General features: G+C 41.1%; 1 protein-coding gene across 4 annotated transcripts in view; it reads right to left on the reverse strand.

Annotated features, from left to right (window-relative positions):
• The window catches only part of TUBB8 (tubulin beta 8 class VIII), a 29,901-nt gene that overhangs the window by 1,377 nt on the left and 14,198 nt on the right, over positions 1-14,326 (reverse strand). For 2 of the 4 annotated variants that reach the window (XM_055092340.2, XM_063607223.1), the window contains 4 exons: positions 1,836-1,964; positions 1,139-1,277; positions 533-641; positions 344-454 (listed from right to left, as the gene is read on the reverse strand). In XM_055092340.2, the coding sequence (XP_054948315.1) occupies positions 344-404 (61 nt within the window). In that variant the 5' untranslated portion in view covers positions 405-454; positions 533-641; positions 1,139-1,277; positions 1,836-1,964. Of the gene's footprint in view, positions 1-343; positions 455-532; positions 642-912; positions 1,288-1,835; positions 1,965-14,326 lie in introns of all 4 variants that reach the window. The other 2 variants (XM_063607222.1, XM_063607221.1) reach the window with 2 other exon arrangements.

Here is a 14,326-nt window from a genome sequence, read left to right on the forward strand (position 1 = left end):
AGCAGCTTCCCCTGTTAGGAATTAAGTCAGGAGTCAAACCTGAGACGGGTTAACAGACCTCGCTGCAAGTGGCTCCTGCCCATTCTCAGGAAAGGCAGTAGCCACGGCCCCAGCTCAGGTCCTTCCAGGGAGTTTACATCAGTAACTCCTCACCTTGAGGAGACACCCGGGCCTTCCTCCCGAAGCCCGTTTAGGAGAGGCGGATTGAGCGACTCGACTCGGAGGATAGGAGGGTGTTCAGGGGCCCTAGCTCCCCAGTTCCCACAGGATGACCTTGGCGCACTCCTGGATTTTGAGCTGCCCTGGCTAAGGAGCCGCACCCCAGTCCTCGCCTGCAGCTCACCGAAGATGAAGTTGTCTGGCCTGAAGACCTGCCCAAAGGGCCCCGAGCGCACAGAGTCCATGGTGCCTGGCTCCAGATCCACGAGCACAGCGCGGGGCACATATCTGCCACCTGAGTGGGGCAGGAGGGCATGAGCGAGGGGAGAGCCGCGTTCCCAGGAGGGCGGTGGGGGAAGGACGGGGGTCTCACCGCTGGCCTCGTTGTAGTACACGTTGATGCGCTCCAGCTGCAGGTGGCTGTCCCCGTGGTAGGTGCCAGCGGAGTTGATGGCATGTTCATCAGAGATCACCTCCCAGAACTACAAGAGACGGGAGAGGCCAGACAGGCCAGGGCTGAGTCAGGAAAGCGCCCCAGCCGCTCTCCCACCCCCACCCCCATCCGCACCCCCATCCCTAGGCCGCCGTGACCCTGGGGTCCACCCCGGCCGCCTCACCAGCCGCCCGGTTCCACCGCTTCCCTGGCAGGGAGCCCAGGGGCTGCAATGCAGGGGCACCGCTCCCGCCACTGCCAACATCTTCCCCGGCCACCCGGCAGGCCCGGGCTGGGCCCTCAAAGCCCCCGCTGCCAACCTTGGCGCCGATCTGGTTCCCGCACTGCCCGATCTGCGTGAGCACGATCTCCCTCATGGCCAAGGCGGGATTAGGACAGCAGGAGAAACGCGAGAAGGAGGAGCTGATGTGCAGCGACCCAGCCTGCCCTCCGCCAACGCTTAAATAGCCCCGCGCCCACCTCCCTCCGCCTCGGATTCGGCTCCCAGAATAAGCAACAGCTTTACTTCCACACAGGTGCACCCACCTGTGAATCCCTTGGCGTTGAACGTCTGTTGGAGAACTCAGGTGTCCTTGCTATGGTCCCTTCCACGTTGGGGAAAGCTGCTCAGCTGGAGAACTTCTCCCGCGTCTTCAGTAAGACTAAATCCCTAGCTGAGCTGAAACTGAATTTTCCTCCCATGTGGGAGGGGAAGACTCTTGTTTCCATATTCACAGAGTGCCTTTGCACCTGTCCTACATTGATGACATATTTTTGTAATGGAGATTCATTTCATCTATTAGGAGATCTGTGGTTAGGAAAGGCCTTCCACATGTTAACTCAACAGGACTTAATTATACGTTTTACTTTGGAGCAGTTCTAACCCGCAATAAGCTATGGGTGTTAGAGATAGTCAGGCCTCTGATTTAGCTGGAGTCTTCTGTAGAGTAGGATTAGCCCTTTCACCTTCCCAGAGGACTGCAGTCTCCAGCAGAGTGAAGGTAATATTGGATTCTTAAAGCTGAGGATAGGTGTTGGGATACGCCTGCTGTGAAAGATGGGCCATTGTCACTTTGCAGGCTTTTAGATTACCCAAAATGAGGAGTTATTTCTTCTGGTGAACATTTTTCAGATGGGGTGGGGAATGCCTCGATCTAACCAGTGAAGGTATCAGTAAGCATTAGCAAATATTTGAATCTCCTACAGAAAGGCTTCAGGGTAAATTAGAGTGGCCAGTTCTCACCTGGATAGGTTCCTCAATTTTGGACAGGTTTAACTGGAGAAGGAGAAAATTGCTGGCCGTTTGAGTCATGTCAGGCACAGAGCTCACAGGGCTGAGTCACCTGTTTTAGTGTCTTGAAAAGATTTACCCCTATAAACAAATGAGACATTAACAGAAACAAAGAATCCCTTCCAGGGTGAAAAGAATCATGAAAGTGCTGAGTTATACTCCTGTGATTGGTACTTGGCATTAGTAATTTATTACCATCATTCAGCCCGAGGGGCCCTGGACTGAAATGCAATCCCTGGCCCATTTTCGTTCTTCTTCAGGGTATTCTGGCCCAGTTCTATGTATGCTGACCAGCACGCCCACAAGCTTCACTGGCCCTTTCAGTGCAGGGGCCTTGGCTGCGGCATCTACAAGGGCATTTCCTTTTACATGGTCAGTCTCTCTTTTGATGTCCTCTGCAATTAATTATACTCACTTTTTGGCAGCAAAGCAGCACTCTAACAAGCTCAAAATCTGAATGATGTTGTATGGAAAAGCCCTTGGGGGTCAGGAGTCCCCACCCATTCCAAATTGCAGGATAAGCATGAAGCACTAAAAAATCATACTTGGAATCAGTGTAAATGTTAACTTTTAAATCCTTTCCCAACTGCAGGGGCCTAGTAAGTTCAATTAACTCAGCTTTTTGAGCTGAGGTCGAGGCCAGCAAGGCTTGTGCCTTGATTGATTCTCTTGTGCTAATAATAGCATATCTAGCCCTCCTGTTTTCCTGATGCATAAAACAACTTGCATCTGTTAACCACTCTTCCTTGGGATGGTCCAGGGAATCATCTCTCTTATGTCTGGCCTGCTAGAATAAATCTGTTTCATAACCTGTGACATGCTTTGGCTATGTCCCCAGTCAAATCTTATCTTGAATTGTAGCTCCCCTAATTCCCATATATCGTGGGAGGGACCTAGTGGGAGGTAATCGAATCAGGGGATGGGTCTTTCCCATGCTGTTCTCGTGACAGTGAATAAGCCTCATGAGATCTGATGGTTTATTTATTTATTTATTTTTGAGACAGAGTCTTGCTCTGTTGCTCAGGCTGGAGTGCAACCTCTGACTGCTGGGTTCAAGCGATTCCTGTCTCAGCCTCCCGAGTGGCTGGGATTACAGGCGCCCACCACCATGCCTGTCTAATTTTTGTACTTTTAGTATAGACGAGGTTTCACCATGTCGGCCAGGCTGGCCTCGATCTCCTCACCTCAGGTCATCCACTGCCTTGGACTCCCAAAGTGCTGGGATTACAGCTGATGGTTTTATAAAGGGGAGTTTCCCTACACAAGCTCTTTTGCCTGCTGCCATGTAGAAGATGTAACTTTGTTCCTCACCTGCCTTCTGCCATGAGTGTGAGGCCTCTCCGACCATGTGCAACTCTGAGTCAATTAAACCTCTTTTCTTTATAAATTACCCAGCCTCAGATATGTCTTTATTAGCAGCATGCGAACAGACTAATACAGCCTGTATGCCAGAAAGGCTGGGAGCACCTGTGGACTCTGACAGGTAAGTAGCTGGGTTTATGGTTTGCCAGGCTTTAAGGGTTATGTCTGGAGGGTCGGTCTAGCAATAAGGCCTCACACTTTCATAAATATTCTCCTATTATCCACTGCTGCCCTTTAGCTTCTAGGACCACCTTCCCTTGGTGAGGGGTCAAAAACCTGTAGGTGCTGTTCTGTTAGTTTATTAGCTTTGCCAACTAGAAAAGTGGTAGCAGCAATAGCTCTAAGACATCAAGGCTCAAAGTCAGAGGATCGCTAAGGAAAGTAAAAGCTAAACTGTTTGGGGCCTCTTTCCTGGGGCAGCCTCCAGGCTACTGCAAAACGGAGGCGGTGAGCAGAAAGGCAACAATATGCAGAGCACTCAGGTGAGGGACAAAGCACAAGGTGGACAGTCCAAAAAGAGAAAGTGGCAAACATCTTGTTTAGCCAAATCCATTCTTCTCAATGTTCCCCAGGGCCTCTAACCCTGTGGGCTTGGCCTCTAATCTGATTATGACACCCCCAGGTCTCTAACTTTGGGCTGAGTCTCTCACCCTAATATTATACCCTAGGGCCTCTCACTTAAGTAATAGTGGGTAATCATTCTTGCCAACCTGAATGGCTTCATGACCCTAAAAGACAGCCCACTTGCCAGCTGAATGATTCTATGTGGATTGTTTTCCTTGGAGTGGGGGTCTTGTCTTGGTGTCCCTTCATGGTGTTGCTGAAAGATGTTGCTAGAAAAGAGGGTCCTGACACAGACCACAAAGTAGGATTCTTAGATCTTGTGCAGTAAAAAATTTGAGGTGAGTCAGAGAGCACAGTGAAAGAAGCAAGTTTATTAGAAATGACTCCATTACAGAGTTGGACATCCTCAGAAAACAAGAGCAGGAATGCATTGTCTTTTGTTAGTGTCTCTAACTATAAAGAGAAAGAGTTATAATTAAACTTGGAAGGTGCAGATGTACTCACTAAAGTCGGGGCTATTCGTTTTAACAATGACCATTAACCCGTTGACCTAAGCTAGCTCGTTAATATTATCTTTAACAAAAAATGCTGCACTCCTAGGACATTTATACATTTTTCAGGCTTGGTGGAAGATGTCTTGTATGGCCATAAATATTCTGCAATTGTAATCTGTGGCCAGTAAAAAAATGTGGCTATTTTCAGACCATAGGTATTAACCTTCTAGATGCCTTGTGAGTACCTAGCTACTCATATTAAGATAGAGAATTCTAGTCATGTTTATTAAACTAGAAGCTTGGTAACCACGAGTTCCTCTAACACAACAAGTATACTCCTCAAGGAGAAAATGTATTTCTCAGGAATTTTGTGCATTTTGTTTGATGGCATTTGGTATGTTTACCAAAATGGCAGAAAAGAGTGAAATTAGTCCTCAGAGATTTCTCAAGATTGGATATAAAGTAAACAAAATGATTATAGTTAATATGCAAGTTGACACAGTTGATATGCAAAAGAAATTTTGTTTGAAACACGAGATTTTTATTTTTATTTATTATTATTATTTTGAGACAGAGTCTTGGTCTGCTGCCCAGGCTGGAGTGCAGTGCACCATCTTGCCTTACTGAAACGTCTGCCTCCCAGGTTCAAGTGATTCTCCTGCCTCAGCCTCCCAAATAGCTGGGATTACAGGTATGAATCACCACACCCAGATAATTTTTGTATGTTTAGTAGAAATGGGGTTTCACTCTGTTGGCCAGGCTGGTGTCAAACCCCTGACAACAAGTGATCTGCCCACCTTGGCCTCCCAAATCGCTGGGATTACAGGCATGAGCCACTGCTCCCAGCCACAATGAAGTTTTTAAATAATTCTGATTTCCTGCTGTTGAGCAGCGAGCCGAGCAAATTCAACAGATCATGGGCCTAAAGTAGGAGAAGACTGAGGACAAACTCTAGAACACATGTGATTAAATTAATTACAATGGAAACCAAATCAAATTTAGTAAGGCCATACCTCTTAGTTTCAAGATGTTTCCCCTCATTTTGAAATGTGGTGTTATTCAGTGGAAAAGAAAAACAGTGTTCATCTCCAGAGTAAAGAACAGGGTTCCATGCAGGGACTGACTGACTGAGAGCTATGGCTCAGGATTAAAAATTCTTCTTTTTTCCACTTATAAACTAAAAATTAATTTCTAAGCCCCTATTGACTAAATGGACACCTCTTCTTGGATAAAAACATTCCAAAGTTAACCTGAAAAGCTAGTTCAAGCCATGGGTCACACATGCCTCATTATACTCTCCTCTCTTTGGTTTTAATTTTAATTTTTAATTTATTTTTGGGGGTACATAGTTGGTGTATATATTTATGGGGGTACATGACATACTTTGATACAGGCATGCAATGAGTAATACATAATAAAAAACAGGGTATCCATCCTCTCAAGCATTTATAGCTTGTTTTATAAACAATCCAATTATACTATTTTAGTTTTTACAAAATGTATAATTAAATTTTTTTTTTACCATAATCACCCTGTTCTGCTACCAAATACTGTCTTATTCATTCTTTCTAACAATTTTTTGTATCCATTTCGCATCCCCACTAACTCCCTCTTCCCCCACTGCCCTTCTCAGCCTCTGGTAACCAACCTTATACTCTCTATCTCTATGACATCAATTGTTTTGAATTTTAGCACCCACAAACAAGTGACAACATGTGACATTTGTGTTTCTGTGCCTGACTTATTTCACTTAACATAAAAACTTTCAGTTCCATTTCTGTTACTGCAAATGACAGACTCTCATTCTTTCTTATAGCTGAATAGTACTCCATTGTGTATATGTACCACATTTTCTCTATCCAGTCATCTGCTGATGGACATTTAGGTTTCTTCCAAATCTTGGCTATTAGCAACATTTGTTTTTGACTGACTTCTGGATAAAAGCCACCTTAACTGAGGTGAAATGATATCTCATTTTGGGTTTGATTTGCATTTCTATGATGATCAGTAATGTGGAGCACCTTTTTATTTGCCTGTTTGCCATTTGTATGTCTTCTTCTCATAAATGTCCATTTAAATTTTTGTCCACTCTTTATTATATTTTTTTCCATAGAATGTTTTGAACTCAATATATTGTAGTATATTAGTCTGTTTCTGCACTGCTATAAAAAAAACTGAGACTGGGTAATTTATTTATCTATTTATGTATTGAGATGAAGTCTTGCTCTGTCACCCAGGCTGGAGTGCATTGGTATGATCTCGGTTCACTGCAACCTCCACCTCCTGGGTTCAAGCAATTCTCTGCCTCAGCCCCTTGAGTAGCTGGGATTACAGGCACCTGACACGATGCCCAGGTAAGTTTTGTGTTTTTAGTAGAGACGGGGTTTCACCATCTTGGCCAGGCTGGTCTTGAACTCCTGACCTCGTGATCCACCCACTGCTGCCTCCCAAAGTGCTGGGATTACAAGCATAAGCCACTGTGCCTGGCGAGACTGGGTAATTTATAAAGGAAATAGGTTTCACTGAGTCACAGTTCCACATGGCTGGGGAGGCCTCAGGAAACTTACAGTCATGGCAGACGAGGAAGCAGGCACCTCTTCCATGACAGCAGGCGAGAGAGCATATATGTGAAGCAAAGGGGGAAGAGCCCCTTATAAAAACATCAGATCTCATGAGAACTCACTCATTGTCAGAAAAACAACCTGGAGGAAACCAACCCCATGATCCAATCACCTTCTACCAGGTCTCTCCCTCAACACCTGGGGATTACAATTCAATATGAGATTTGGGTGGGGACACAAAGGCTAACCATATCACATCGCTATTAATTGCTTTTCAGATGGGTAATTCACAAATATTTTCTCCCATTCTGTGGGTTTTTTCAGATGGGTAATTCACAAATATTTTCTCCCATTCTGTGGGTTTTCTCTTCACTTTGTTTCCTTCACTTTAAAAAAGCTTTCTGACCTGCTGTAATTCCATTTGTCCATGTTTGATTTGGTTGTCTGTGCTTATGGGGCATTATTTAAGAAATTTTTGCTCAAACCATGCCCTAAAGGGTTTCCCCAGTGTTTTCTTGTAAAATTTTGATGGTTTGAGGTGTTAGGTTTAAGTTTTTAATTTATTTTAATTTGATTTTTGTATGTGGCAAGAAATAGGGTTCTAGTTTCACTCTTCTGCCTATGGCTTGCCAGTTTTCCCAGCCCTATTTATTACAGAAACTGTCTTATTTTTTGTTGTATGTTATCGACACTTTTGTTCAAAATAAGTTTAGTTTAGCTGTATGAGTTTGTTTCTAAGTTCTCTATTTCATTCCATTTGTCTTTATGTCTTTTTATTCTACTGTCATGCTGTTTTAATTACTATAGCTTGATAGTATAATTTAAAACCAGGTAATGGGATTCCTCCAGTTTTGGTTTATATACTCAGAATAGCTTTGACTATTATGGTGTTTTGTGGTTCCATATATATTTCAGATTTTTTTTCTATTTCTGTGAGGAATGTCATTGTTATTTTGATAGAGATGGCATGAAAAGTACAGATTGCTTTGGATCGCATGGACATTTTTTAAAATACTGATTCTTCCAATCTGTGAACATAGATATAACTTTCCATTTTTTTGTCTTCTCTTTATCAGTGTTTTACATTTTTAATTGTTGAGAACTTTTATTTCTTTGGTAAATTCCCACACATTTTGTTTTATTTGTGGCTATTGCAAATAGGATTACTTTTTTGAATTCTTTTCCAGTTTGTTGACTGTTGGCATATAGAAATCCTACTGATTTGTACATGTTGATTTTGTATTATGCAAATTTACTCAAGTTATTACTTCTAGTAGTTTTTTGATGGATATATTAGGTCATTCTCACATTGCTGTAAAAATAATCGGTGACTAGTTAATTTATAAAGGAAATAGGTTTCATTGGCTCATGGTTCTACAGGCTGTACAGAAAGCACAGCACTGGCTTCTGCTTCTGGTGAAGCCTCTGACAACTGACAATCAAGGTGAAAAATAAATCCGGTGCTTGCACATCACGTGGTAAGTGCAAGGGCAGGGGGGAAGTGCTACGCACTTGTAGATAACCAGCTCTCATGAAAACTTAACTATTGTAAGAATGGCACCAAAGGAAATGATGCCAAACTGTTCATGGAAATCCTGCCCTCATGATTCAATCACCTCCCCACTAGGCCCACTTCCAACATTGAGGATTACATTTCAATGTAAGATTTTGGTGGGAACACACACCTAAACTATATCATTTTGCCCCTGGCCATTCCAAATCTCATATCCTTCTCATATTTCAAAATACAATCATGACACCCCAATAATCCCCAAAGTCTTAACTCATTTCAGCCTTAACTCAAAAGTCAAAAGTCTCATCTAAGACAAAGCTAGTTTATTCCTCCTATAAGCCTGTAAAATAAAAAACAAATTAAGTACTTCCAAGATAAAAATGGGGCATAGGCATTGGGTAAATACTCCCATTCTAAAAGGAAGAAATCAGCCAAAAGAAAGAGGCCACAGGACCCATGCAAGTCTGAAACCCAGAAGGGGAGTTATTGAATTTTAAGGCTCTAAAATAATTATTTTTGACTCTATGTCCCATTTCCAGGGCACACTAATGCCTTGGGACGCTTAGACCTTGTGGCTTTGCATGGTTCAGCCCCCACAGCTGCTCTCATGGGCTGGTATTGTGTGCCTCTGGCTGGTTTTGTGTGCTTCTGGCTTTTCCAGGTGCAAAGTGCAAGCTGTAGCTAGATCTACCATTCTGGGGTCTGGAGGACAGTGATCCTCTCCTCACAGGTCTACTAGGCCATGCCCCAGTAGGCAGCCCACATGGGGACTGTAACTCTACATTTCTTCTCTGCATTGTTTTAGTAGAGGTTCTTCATAAGGGCTCCACCCCTGCAGCATGCTTCTGCCTGCACACCCTGGCTTTTTTATACATTATTTGAAGTAAAGGTGGAGGCTCCCAAGTCTCAACTCTTGCATTTTGTACACTCACAGGCCTAACACCATATGAAAGCTACCAAGGCTTATGGCTTGCACCCTCTGAAGCAGTGACTGGAGTTGTAACTGGGCCAATTTGTGCTACACCTGGAGCTGGAGCAGTGGCCAGGATGCAGGGAGCCATGTTCTAAGGCTACCCAAGGCAGCAGTTCCTGGGCCTGATCCCAGAAACTATTCTCTTCTTTTAGGCCTCAGGGTCTGTGATGGGGGGCTGCCTTTTAGATTTCTAAAATGCCTTCAATTCCTCTTTCCCATTGTCTTGGCTATCAACACTTGCTTTTTTTTTAAGTTATACAAATATCTCTAACAAGTGATTGCACCACAGCCTGCTCAAGTTCCTCTCTTGTAAAAGCTTTTTATTTTTCTGCCACATGACTAGGCTGCAAAGTTTTTAAGCTTTTACGCTATGCTTCCCTTGCAAGTAAAAATAAATTACAACTTACTTTTTTTTGCTCCAACGTGTGAGCATAGGTTGTTAGAAGCAGCCAGGACACATCTTGAACGCTTTGGTGCTTAGACATTTTTCCAACAGAAACCCTAAATCATCACTTTCAAATTCAAGCTTTTATATATCCCTAGGGCATGACAAAAATTCAGCCAACTACTTTGCTAAGACAACATGAATGACCTTTGCTTCGGTCCTAATTTTCTAATTTTCATCTGAGACCTCCTCAGCTCAGCCTTCACTGTCCAGATCACTATCAGCATTTTGGTCACAGCCATTCAAAGTTAAGAAAATCTCAACTTTCCCTCATTTTTCTGTCTTCTTCTGAGTCCTACAAACTCTTCCCACCTCTGCCTGTTTACCCAATTACAAAGCTGATTCCACATTTTCAGGTATTCTTATAACAATTTTCCACTCCTTTGTGCCAATTTTCTGTATTAAGCTTTTTTCCCATCACTATAAATACCTGAGACTGGGTAATTTATTTTTTAAAAAGGAGGTTTAAGTGGCTCATGATTCTACAGGCTGTAGAGAAGACATAGCACTGGCATGCACTTCTGGGAAGGCCTCTGGAAGTTTACAGTCATGGCAAAAGTTGAAGCAGAATCTTGCACATCACAGGGCAAAAAGCAGGAGCAGAAAACAGAGGGGAGAGTTACACACTTTTAAATAACCAGGTCTTATGGGAACTCACTCACTATCATGAAGATAGTACCAAGTGGGATGGTGCTAAGCCATTTATGAGTAATCCACCCCAATGGTTAAATCACCTTTCACCTGGCCCACCTCCAACATGGAGAATTACATTTAAATATGAGATTTGGGAGGGGATGCACATTCAAACCCTATCAGAGGAGTCTTTATGTTTTTCCAAATATAAGATTATATCACTGGCAAAAACAATAATTTGACTTCTTTTCCAACTGGGGTGCCTTTTATTATTGCTTTCTCTTGTCTGATTGCTCCAGACAGGACTTTCAGAATTATGTTGAATAACAGTGGTAAAAGTGGATATTCTTGTCATCTTCCAGAGTTTAGAGGAAAGGCTTTTAGTTTTTCCCCACTTGGTATGATACTAGCTGTAGGTCTGTCATATATGACTTTTATTATTTTGAGATATCTTCATTCCATACCCAGTTTTCAAAGGGTTTATTATTAAAGACTATTAAATTTTATCAAATACTTTTTTAGCATAATGGAAATGATTATATGGATTTTGTCCTTCTTTTTTTTTGAGATGAAGTCTTCCTCAGTCACCCAGACTGGAGTGCAATGGCATGGTCTCAGCTCACTGCAACCTCTGCCTTCCGGGTTCAAGCGATTCTCCTGCCTCAGCCTTCCAAGTAGCTGGGATTACAGGTGTCCACCACTGCACCCGGCTAATTTTTGTATTTTTAGTAGAGATGGGGTTTTGCCATGTTGGCCAGGCTGGTTTTGAACTCCTGAACTCAGGTGATCCGCCTACCTAGGCTTCCAAAAGTGCTGGGATTACAGGCGTGAGCCACTGCTCCTGGCCCCTTCATTCTGTTTATATGATATATCACATTGACTGATTTGCATGTTGAACCATCCTTGTATCTCTGGGATAAATTCCACTTGGTCATTATGAATTACCTATTTATGTATTGTTTAATTGCGTTTACTAGGTTTTTTGCAAATTTTTGCATCAATATTCTCAAATATGGGCCTGCAGTTTGCTTTTTAAATGTGTCTTTGTCTTGTTTTCATATCACTGTAATACCAGCCTCAAAGAATGAGTTTGGAAATGTTCTTTCCTTCTCTATTTTTCAGTCTGGTCCTATAGACATTTTTTTATTATGGCTTTAATTTTGTTACTTGTTATTGGTCTGTTCAGGTTTTGGATTTTTTCCTAGTTCACTCTTGGTAAGTTGTGTGTGTCTAAGAATTAATTTCCTCTAGGTTTTCTAATTTGTTGGCATACAATTACTTATAGTAGCCACTAATGATCTTTTGATTTTCTGAAATGTTACTTGTAAAGTCTCCTTTTTTACCTTTGACTTTATTAATTTGTATCTTTGTTTTTTAGCTAGCCTGTCTAAATATTTGTCAATTGTTTTACTGTTCAAAAAAATCAACTTTTTGTTTCATTGATCTTTTGCACTGTTTTCTTCATTTTATTTCTGCTCTAATTTTTATTATTTCTTTTCTTCTAATTTTGAGTTTGGTTTGGCCTTTTTATTCTAGTGAATTAAGATGTATTGTTAGGTTATTTATTTGCAGCTTTTCTGATTTTTATATAGGCACTTACAGTTGTAAATTTTGCACAGCAAAAGAAACTACCATCAGAGTGAACAGGCAACCTACAAAATGGGAGAAAATTTTTGCAACCTACTCATCTGACAAAGGGCTAATATGCAGAATCTACAATGAACTCAAACAAATTTACAAGAAAAAAACAAACAACCCCATCAAAAAGTGGGCAAAGGACATGAACAGACACTTCTCAAAAGAAGACATTTATGCAGCCAAAATACACATGAAAAAATGCTCATCATCACTGGCCATCAGAGAAATGCAAATCAAAACCACAATGAGATACCATCTCACACCAGTTAGAATGGCAATCATTAAAAAGTCAGGAAACAACAGGTGCTGGAGAGGATGTGGAGAAATAGGAACACTTTTACACTGTTGGTGGGACTGTAAACTAGTTCAACCATTGTGGAAGTCAGTGTGGCAATTCCTCAGGGATCTAGAACTAGAAATACCATTTGACCCAGCCATCCCATTACTGGGTATATACCCAAAGGACTGTAAATCATGCTGCTGTAAAGACATATGCACACGTATGTTTCCTGCGGCACTATTCACAATAGCAAAGACTTGGAACCAACCCAAATGTCCAACAATGATAGACTGGATTAAGAAAATGTGGCACATATACACCATGGAATACTATGCAGCCATAAAAAATGATGAGTTCATGTCCTTTGTAGGGACATGGATGAAACTGGAAATCATCATTCTCAGTAAACTATCGCAAGAACAAAAAACCAAACACTGCATATTCTCACTCATAGGTGGGAACTGAACAATGAGATCACATGGACACAGGAAGGGGAACATCACACTCTGGGGACTGTGATGGGGTGGGGGGAGGGGGGAGGGATAGCACTGGGAGATATACCTAATGCTAGATGACGAGTTAGTGGGTGCAGCGCACCAGCATGGCACATGTATACGTATGTAACTAACCTGCACAATGTGCACATGTACCCTAAAACTTAAAGTATAATAATAAAAGAAAAATAAATAAATTTTCCTTTTATAATAGTACCTCTTTTACCATATTCCACAGGTTTTGCTATGCTATGTTTCTATTATTTGTTTCAAGAAATTTTTCCATTTTCTTTTTAACATTTTTATTGACCTACTGATCATTCAAGAGCATATTGTTTAATGTCCAAGTGTTTGTATAGTTTCTGAAATTCATTTTTTAATCCATTTCTAGTTTGTTTCATTGTGGTCAGAGAAAATGCTTGAAATTACTTCAAATTTTTTTAATGTTTTTAGACTTGTTACTTAACATAAGGTCTATCCTTGAAAATAACCTATGTGCAGAGAAGAATGTGTATTCTGCAGCTGTTGGATGAAATTTTCTGTAAATATCTATTAGGTTCATTTGTTATACAGTGCAGATTAAGTCTGATGTTTCTTTGTTGATTTTCTGTCTGGAAGGTCTATCCAATGACTAAAGTAGGGTGTCGAAGTGTTCAGCCATTATTGTATTGATGTCTCTTTCTTTAGCTCTTATAGTATTTGCTTCATTTATCTAGGTGCTTTAGTGTTGGGTGCATATATATTTCCAATTATAGCCTCTTGAAGAATTGATCTCTTTATTATTATATAATGACCTTCTTAATATCTTCCTACAGTCTTTTGTTGAAATCTATTTTTGTCTGGTATAAGTAAAGCTATTTCTGTTCTTTTTTGGTTTCTCTTGGCATGGAATAACTTTTTCCATCGTTTTATTTTCAGTCTAAATGTATCTTTATAGGTAAAGTATTTTTTTTTGTAGGTCACAGATTATTGTCTTGCTTCTCTATCCATTCATCCACTATTTGTCTTTTGATTTGAGTATTTCGTTCATGTACATTCAATGTTATTATTGATAAGCACTTACTCCTGCCATTTTGTTACTTGTTTTCTGATTGACTTTTGTCCTCTCATCGTTCTTTTCTTTCTTCCTGTCTTCCTTTTAGTGAAGGTGATTTATCTTTTAATATTATCTAATTTATTGCTTTTTACTTTTTGTACATCTGTGGTACGCTTTTTGATTTAAAATTATCATGAGGCTTGAATATAATATCTTATAACACATCATTTTAGACTGTGGACAATTTAACATTGATTGCATAAACAAAGAAACAAGCAAAGCAACTAATAAAAACTCTACACTTTAACTCCATTGCCATTCTTTTAAACTTTTTGTTGTTTCTCTTCCTTCCCTATTTTACTGTCTATGTCTTGGAAATACGTTGTAGTTATTTTTTACTGGTTTATTGTTTACTCTTTCTATTTGAGATTTTTGCACACCATAATTACC

This window comes from Pan paniscus, chromosome 8, assembly GCF_029289425.2.
Source record: "Pan paniscus chromosome 8, NHGRI_mPanPan1-v2.0_pri, whole genome shotgun sequence".
In the NCBI taxonomy this organism is placed as follows: Eukaryota; Metazoa; Chordata; class Mammalia; order Primates; family Hominidae; genus Pan; species Pan paniscus.